General features: G+C 31.7%; 1 protein-coding gene across 4 annotated transcripts; it reads left to right on the top strand.

Moving 5' to 3' along the window:
• Positions 1-2,920: 2,920 nt before the first annotated feature.
• LOC105149132 (uncharacterized) lies at positions 2,921-9,268 on the top strand. 4 transcript variants are annotated; one of them, XR_015545969.1, is made up of 6 exons: positions 2,923-3,560; positions 4,421-4,666; positions 4,821-4,836; positions 5,524-5,628; positions 6,476-6,573; positions 6,852-9,268. XR_015545969.1 is itself a non-coding variant. In XM_011061346.2 (5 exons), exons 2-5 carry the CDS (start codon positions 4,457-4,459, stop codon positions 6,520-6,522), a joined length of 378 nt encoding a protein of 125 aa, XP_011059648.1. In that variant the 5' UTR covers positions 2,921-3,560; positions 4,427-4,456; the 3' UTR covers positions 6,523-9,268. The 4 variants fall into 4 exon arrangements, 3 of the variants coding, with proteins under 3 accessions (XP_011059648.1, XP_087264920.1, XP_011059646.1); XM_011061346.2 differs by having other exon boundaries at positions 2,921-3,560; positions 4,427-4,666; positions 6,476-9,268; XM_087408794.1 differs by lacking the exons at positions 6,476-6,573; positions 6,852-9,268 and adding an exon at positions 6,163-6,285 and having other exon boundaries at positions 2,921-3,560.
• The last annotated feature ends 6 nt before the right edge of the window (positions 9,269-9,274 follow it).

Raw genomic sequence — 9,274 nt, 5'->3', positions numbered from 1 at the left:
AAATGTTATAGATATGAGCATGTTTTATATATAATTATATATCAATTTTTTGTATAATTATATATAGTTATATATAATTACATATAATTGTAACGAAACATTTTTTCCCGGGTTACTATATAATTGTAAGTGAACATCGGAATTAATTGTAGAATGCATTTCCTTTCATTTTATCTATAAAATTTTCATTGCAATATGCATCATATATCAATCAAATAAAAAGTTTAACTTCCAATTGTGTCTTGTAGGCGATACTATTTTATGTTTTTTTTCTGAATTTACGTAATCTAAAATAACATCGAGTTGTTGTAGATTTCGCAGCAAAAATAATTAGCTAAAAGATTAACACTAGGAAAAAGAAAAGTTGATCTTTTGTAGATGTTACATAGTCGCTTGTCATACAGACTCGCTTTGAACGAGACAGGTGAACAACACGTGCAACGTGCATGTCGTATGCGCTGTTCACGTAAGTGCATACAATGCCGTTACGGTAAAAGAAGAAAAATACATATTACCTATAATCGAGCGATGAGCTTCTTCGGGGAAAAAATTATTCACCGTGATCATATCGATCCTTTGTTATTAACCGCCTCTGTACTATATTTAGCTGTCTTTCCGAACCGATTTTCCATTAAAGCATAATCAAAGCGCATTGGAACGGGTGCTCACATTCTTTTTTTTTTCGAATTACAGTAGGAAAGATCCTCCCTTTAAAGAGGGAAGGAATCGAATTAGATCTGAAATCATTGTGATTAGAAGGAGGAAAAAGAAAAATTCATCCTGCATTCGAAATCGGCGTAAAATGATGACGCGATTGCTAAACTGCTTATCTTACGAGGAACTGACACTCGACGTGCGTGTCATTAATTGCGACCAGTTGACACCAATTATGAGACATATGCTCGCACTGTGTTCTTAATAATATAACCAAGTGGACCGCGTAAAAAATATCTTGGTAGCTCGTATTGTAAGGTATTGTATAGGCTTAATGTTATACACTATACGATATTTCTACAGTTTAAATTTTTTAAACACAAATTCTTATATTGTGATATTTAGAAGAAAATATACAACTATGATGGAAAAACTCTTTTTCTTTATCTCTGTCTTTATCTTTATCTTTATTCTTGGTCATTAAATTATGTATTCAAAAGGAAAGAAAAAGTAAATGTTTTTTTTTAATTATAAAATTAGTGCAAGAACATCACAAGAACGTTTAAAGAGATTGCAAATGCAATATGTTAAGAATTACTTGAAAAAATTACAGATTATTCTAAATCGCATTTAAAAGTAATACAAAAAAATTAGAGACAGTTGATCATCTGGATTAAAAGTTATTTCGATAAAAAGTAATATTTTTTAAATTTGTACTCTATAATAGAAATATATGAAAATGTATTATAAAATAATGTGTATTTATAAAATAATGATAAAAATCTTAATTTTTTTATATAAGTATTTTATGAATTCAAAAATATTTATGTAAAATTACATTGGGATTCAAACATTAATTGTTCAGTAAATAAACAAAATATTTATTTGTTATAAACTAATTGGTGTATCTCAATGAAACTTTACATAAGTCATTTTAAGTATTTAAAATATTTATATTTTTAAAAAATTTAGATTTTTGTTATTTAAAAAATAGATGTTTATAACAATAAAAATAATATCAAATAAAATAAATAATTTATGAAAATGTATTGTCCAATAAAAACAGAATGTTATGAACACGATTTTCACATGTATGTAATTTGTTTAAAACGTAAATATTAATATATGTGTTTTATGCCCTTACAACCTCCTTTTATCAATACTGTATTATTACAAAATTAAGTTATGGAACGCGATAAGTACAGCATTATTATTTCAATAGATATAGAATCAACAAGTATTTCTCACATACATTTTTTTGCATTAGACAATATGCAATTATTAAATACAGGTAATTTGCCGTATTTTCGAAAGAATTTTTAAAAATATTCATGTATTAAATATTATACTAAAAGCTTTGCGCATTACTTTATGATAGAGACATATTATTGCATAACACTGTAATAGCATTATTACAACATAAATTAATATCAATTCTTTTCGCTCATATAACAGATTAATAAATAGTAAACCCAGGTCAACAATTTCAACGAGCTATAATTAGATATAACAAAGCAATATTTATTATTCACAATTATAATTTCGACGATAAATCAACGTTTCGACTGTGCTTACAATTAGTTCTCATCAGCAACAGAAATACATAATTATCCTATATATCAAAATTAGAATATTTTGAGAATCATCTCCTTCGAGTAACTGTTTATTGTAACCGTTTATTGTAATGTACCATTGAAACTTATCGTCGAAAATTATAATTGTGAATAATAAACATTACTTTGTTACATCTAATCATAGCTCGTTGAAATTGACCTAGGTTTACTATTTATTAATATCTATAATAACATGATTATACACAAGCAAAAGCAAAGAGAACCAAATCATCTTCAAATTCTTCATCACACATATATGTACTAAATATAATAATTAAATCTGTTTTTATATAAGTATGCAGATATATGTATTATTTCCTTACAGAGTAAAGTCTACAAAATAAAATAGAACGAAATCCTTGGATTATAAATTCTATTCTTCTGTGATGTTGTAAAATACACTTTTTCACTAATCGCTTCTAATCTTTTCTTTATACAGAATCTAACGAATAATAATCAGCATTTGTATTGTTTGCGCAACAATTCATATTATGAAATTTCACCTTGTTCCAGTCGATTGATAGACTTAGCATATCTGTATAAGGGCAGTAAATGCACGCGCATATGTATGCGCATGTGTACATATTCGAGCAGATAAGAGAGATATAGAAGCAAAGATATAAAAACCTAATAGCTGCCTGACGCATGCTCCGTTTCAGGGTCTGGTTGTGGGGTAATATCCAGTCGGGTAAGAGAGCTTCGTCAGGTCCGCGTCGATCATTACTTGACGGAGCGCAGAGCCCGTCAAAGACGCGACGAAAGAGAAGATGAAGGTTTACCCGTTTCTGTCAGTTTTTCTTCGCCCCGTTCGACGTCGCGAATATTGAAGCATATCATCCCTATATTTCCACGCCATCAAGGGAGCCAAGTCCATGTCCGTAAAGCGTCGACGAGTCCCCTGGTTCCGAAGGATTCCGTCGCAGCGACCGGCTGCTCGACTCGGGATAGCTCGCTATCAGGTCTAGGCCTTTATCAACAATTAAATAAACCCGGCCGATCTCGATTGCAGACTCACCTTGAGCCGGCCTTGAACGACTTGCATCCACGTCATCGACATCCCCGGGATATACGCGCGTTTACGTAGAGACCAGTGTATGTTGCGTGTAGGTGTGCGTGCGCGGTGAAACAACACACACCACCTGTGGCACATCCGTCTGCATCAGCCGTTGTATTTACGTCGGTCTCTGTCATACGTATTATTGCGTTGATTAGAAATTCAGCAATGATATCGTTCATCTCGGCAGCCGTTTCGAATGCCGATTGGATGCTGAAATCAAAACCGGTGTAACTACGGTGAGTTCTACTAATGTGCGATCATGCGAAATGGATTAAATGTGAATAATAAATTAGATAGATGCATAAAGAATTCACTCGCATGCAGATAGAATGTAGTATTCAATTTTTTAAACAATTTTTTAGACAATTTAAATGCATAACATAATATATGTTTTAAATTTTGTTTAGAATTAAATCTATCTGTGTGTATTATATGCTGTAGAATTACTGAAGCATAGACTTTATGCTAAATCGCAATTTATCATTTACAATTACACTGTTCATTCGTATATTGAATTCGTATATTGAACTCGTTCAATAAATACATAAATAATTTAAAAACATGAATAAAAATATTAACAATAAAGAGAGATAATTTATAAATATCTTCTTAAAAAATTATACTGTAAACAAGATTTATTTTTGTTCAGAAATGGATTTTAATATATCCGATTATTGCTATGTTTATATAATATTGAAATTTAAAAGTATCAAAATTATATCAGTTTCAACCCCTGTTTTTGTCAATCATTGATCAATATATGCGCGAATGACTCGAAAACATGAGGGGTCGAACGTATAATAATCTTGTTAGTGAATTAATATCAAGTCGATGATCAAACAAAACAGAGAAAAAAAGAGAAAGAGAGAGAAGGATAGAGGAAAAGATTATTTAATCTAAAATTATTGACTGCTCATCATCATATTCCATATCGGATTTTTATCTTTTATTTAATTATTACACTCTATTTTTTTCTTTTTATACATTGAATTTTCTATAAGGTAACTAAACATTTGCAATATATGTATATAAATGAAGAAAATTTTGCATTTAATTTGCATAAGATTCTTGATTGAGAATAATTTTAATTTCGAAGGATTAGGGCACGAAAATTGCCATCGTCAACGGTATTATGACCAAACCGACCAAACAGATATCCATATCTTTTCATTCCACTATCGATATGGACGAACACGAAAAGAACTTGATGACAGGAACATTGGAACAGAGGAAGGAGGCCTTCAAAGAGGATGAGGAGCTCATGAGAGAAACCACGAAATTTATCAGTGAAGTAATAGAGACGGCCGCTACAGAGGCTTCGAAAAGAAAGATTCAATCGGAGGTAAATAAACTCGTGATTTATTCAATTTATTCAATTAAAGAAAATTTTATGACAGTAAACAAAGAGTAATGAATTAATTTATCAATGAGGCCAATGTTTACTATATTATATTGTGAAAATCAAGCAATTTCAATATTTCTTTTTTATATTTCAGGGAGCTGAAGGTGAAGGTAAGTACAAATCGATTTTACGTTCTGATTCTTACTGTTTAAATGTTCTAACTTATACGGAATTGAAACATTCTTAATTGACTCGCGTCGGCTATAACGAAGGGAAAGAAGGTGGATATAAATAAAATGGTAAATATTTTATACTCTGGAAAGGTAGAGGAAAAAAAGTAAGTATGTGAGAAGATCAAACAGATAATAGTTTGAAAGTATAGACGGCTAGATTGCTAAAGATAATTGAAGAAATTTATAGATGTTGGTGAACACGTAGGTAATCATTAAATAAGTATAATTTATTCAATAGATGCATATTTGAATTGACGAATAGAAATATGCTTGTGTTTGTGTAATATCTCCGTACACAATATGGGAAAATATGAAAATAAAAAATGATCGTGTAGACGCAATCAAGATTATAAATAAGATCGATGTTTATAAGCTAAACATTTTATTTATTTATAAGTTAATTATTTAATCTTTTATTAAATACAGTCATCAACTTGTTTTCTTTGATATTTTTTTTTCTTACATATTTTCTCGTGCCATCAATAGCGACGGAGATATTTCAGATGATCAAGTTGGGTGGGACACCCCCCCGTAGAGCTACTTGCGAAGTAGAACATGGTGCAATTATAATTACCTTTCGAGATTGATATTTATAACATACTGGCTATTCGTGTGTGTGCGCAGGTAGTAGATTGAAGGGTGGCGATACCATCGCTGGCTGGAACAATCGAGCGCGTGGATTCTGCAATCGTATTCTGAATGCGCTTTGCCCGTGCTTCACTAACCATGGTAAATCGTAGAGCGATTCATGTAGTGACTGCCGCCACGCTATTACCAGCCTTCTTTACAAACAAGTAGTTTTGCATCGTGCTCTCTCATCGTCTCATATCGCATCATCATCGATCAGACTGCAGACATCCTCCCATATATCACCTGCAGGTAGATGAAAAACTAGTCGATCACACCGATCAATTCGAATAGCGATCAAAGCGATCGTTCTAATTCCTCCGCTAATTAACGAAGAACGATGTTCTTGATCTTTTATATAATACTTCAATTTATTCTATTATCTCTCATATGAAACAATGACCGATTGCCGTCGAATCGTTCGGTACTCATTCAGTAATCATTCAGTAAATCATCCAATTATTCATTATACGATCCTTCAAAGTATACATGTTTGCAACATTCATCATCAGATTCGTTCTATCTTGTTATAATACGCGCTTATCTCGCAAGATCTTTCGATCACTTCGATCAGATGATACTATATTTAAATTTCTTCACCTGAACATTTGTATAAATCAATTAACGGATCCATAGCAATCTGGCATGTTTCATCATCGGAGTAGTAAACACAACTGGAAACGGCAGCTTGCATCGAAACAGATTGCAGATTAAGGATAGAGAGCGGAAGTTAATTATCAGTTAAAGAAGAAGAAGAAAGACTTTATTTTCAAACACAAGCGAGCTGGACGTTTTCATAGTGCACGTTAATTTTGCATCCCAAGCAGCGCGTAAACGACGAGATTATAGTGATGTTCTCCGCGCTAATATCACTTGCATGTTAAAAGTAATTAGAAGATGTGTCAAGTTAATGATGGATACACAATGGATATGTGTTCTTTTCCCTTAGAACTGTTCGCCTGGACTCCGTACCGGTATCGCTTCACAAGACCTTAACCGTTCGATGACTCCCCGGATTTTCCGTTCCGTCGTGCGAGCTTGTCACAAGTAAACAAATAAACAAAATAATATCAAGTTTTTTCCATTGTCAATTCGTATCTTGAATCGCGTCTCTCGTACAATTAAAGACATTGCGTATCTATCTGAAAATCGGTGCAGCTTTCTAAATCTCGCTTTCTAAATCTGACTGAAGTAGAATACGTCGTTAGGAAAGTTATTAATTGCTATTAATTGCGTGTAAACAATGGAGACTACTGCAATATGGTATATAAATCGTCGGTGTCGATATAAGCCTTGATTATTAATTTTCCTAATGTCTTGTGAAGAAAGACGAGAGTGTTTAATCTGCTGTGGCTGCTGTGCAGCCGAGCGTGAAAGAAGCTATATTAGTGTTCAATGGCAGAGATAATTGTAAGTATAATTGGAAGTGGCTCATGTACTTTATTTTAAGGCAGACGCTTTATAGAGTAATTTGATAAAAAAAAAAAAAATACGGCAAATAGTTAATTCCTTATTTTATTCCACTCAAAGTATGTGTCATTTTATGCCTTCCAATTCTATAAATTTCTCAAATGAGCACCTTGGCAATAATGCCGCGTGACAGATAGTTCCTTTCGCATTCTTTGCAATATAAAACTTTGATCTAACAAATGGAATTTTTATATACAATTAAATACAACATGAAATGTTTCGAGTTTGATGCTTTTATATTTTTCTCTAAGCTAAAAAGTGATGATGTGTATATGCTAATTTTATATTATATAAAAGTTGAAAGATTAAATATTGGAATTTATAAATATCAAAATATAAAAAAGTTAGAAAGAGATGACGCGTATTATACCGTCAAGATTTAAGATGAAAATTTAACATATCGGATATTTTAAATTGTAAAAAGATTTTCTTTTTATATTATATTGTAACAAAATATTATATCACGTGACATATTTTAACTTATCGATTTATATAATTGGTTAAATATATTTAAAAAGAATATACACGATTTTCAATTAATTCAGAGATATTTACATCTAGTTACATCTGTTCAAGTTTGAAAGCATTGTCAAGCATAGCAATAATGCATGTGAGTATAACTAGAAAAATTTATATTAAACTATACGTTTTACGTGTATTTATGTGTCATAGAATGTCAAACAAGCGAATTTGTCAAATGTATCGTGTTTCGTGATGTCGTCAATATAGTTTTGTCTTGAAAATTATCAAAGAGGATTTCGTTGCTTAGATAAGCAACCGTAACGCTATTGCTTGTTAGGCACAGGAGAACCGGATCAATACCGTTGGTATAGAAGTATCAATACATGTATGTTATCATCAGAAATGTAGATGTGTGTGAGTAGCATTATCATATTTATTTTACTCTTTCCGAATTTGCAAAAACCTCGTTAAGATTATGAAAAAGATTACTTGTCCGCGAATTGCGTAATAAAGAAATTAATTCAGTTGCAAAGATAAATTTCAATAATTAATCGATTACGTTTTTAAAACGCTGTGTTATTCGTACTCACATTGAATGTACCTGTGTCAATCAACATTAGATATATAAGCCGTTAGATATAATTGTACAATTATATCGTTACACAGGGTATAACTGTCAAAGAAAACACGATATAATAGCTTTTTCTTTGAAACAGAATACAAAATTTTTTCTCAATAAATACTATATAAATATTCAAACCAATCTATGTTTATCCTGATGGAAAATTTGATTTTACAAACAATTGATTCGAAAAAATGTCGCGACAAGCGTCGTCGACATTTATCCTTTTTTGCAAAAATAGTTTGTAAATATTCTCTACCTCTACGATATATCAAAAGAAAGGACAATTTAAATCGTTTATGGTTTATCCCTGTGTAACGTATCACTATCGCGTACATAAACGGTGACAACTATATTTCGACGTTAAAACATCGGAAAGGTGTCGGAAAGAAAATCAATATATCCACGCGGTCCTCGTTTTGGCTACGAATCGCCGTTGCGGAGCATGTGCCGCCCACATATTTTCACTGGCAAAAGCTAACAAAAACGGGTGCTTTTCTCCCTTTAAAGCGTCGCCTTTTCGCTCTTAATCGTTCGTCTATATGTGGATATTTTAATTCCGATCGTAGTGTGCAAGGGGCATGCTAGGAGGTTGCGGGGGTCCAACATGTTTATTTTTTTGCACACGTATACATGTACACGTGCGCGCGCGTGAACGAACACACGTACACAGACATACTTAGCAAATTGTCCCTGATAATTTGTTGAACTGAATTCTCGTTCGCATATTCCTGGAATAAAGAAAGAATTAATACTTCACGTTGCCTATTTAGATGTATAGAGGGATCAACAGTGTACTATATGTATCAGAGACGAGTGACAATCAAATGTGTGTGAATTGTCGTGATATATGTACATATATATATATATATATATATATATATATATATATATATTATATATACGTTATATAAATACAAATATATAAAATTTAATATCGCGATAAACTTTATATTTTGCGTTAAACTTTATATTTTGCGGAATCTTCGATATATAAAGGAAATATATTATATTGCATCGTTATCTTCATATCTACGGTACCGCAAAGTCGCAAGCTAGCGGCCATTGATAAATATCAAACTATCAGATTATACGTATCATCGACAGATTCACTACACTTATGAAAGTATTATTCTGAAAACGATGTCACATATATAAATACACAATAAATATTTATGTTAAAAGGAACAGACA

Source organism: Acromyrmex echinatior, chromosome 8 (assembly GCF_024713525.1).
Source record: "Acromyrmex echinatior isolate Ae372 chromosome 8, ASM2471352v2, whole genome shotgun sequence".
NCBI classification, from domain to species: Eukaryota; Metazoa; Arthropoda; class Insecta; order Hymenoptera; family Formicidae; genus Acromyrmex; species Acromyrmex echinatior.
The sequence above is the reverse complement of the archived record's forward strand: the minus strand, read 5'-3'. Positions and strand labels throughout refer to the sequence as shown.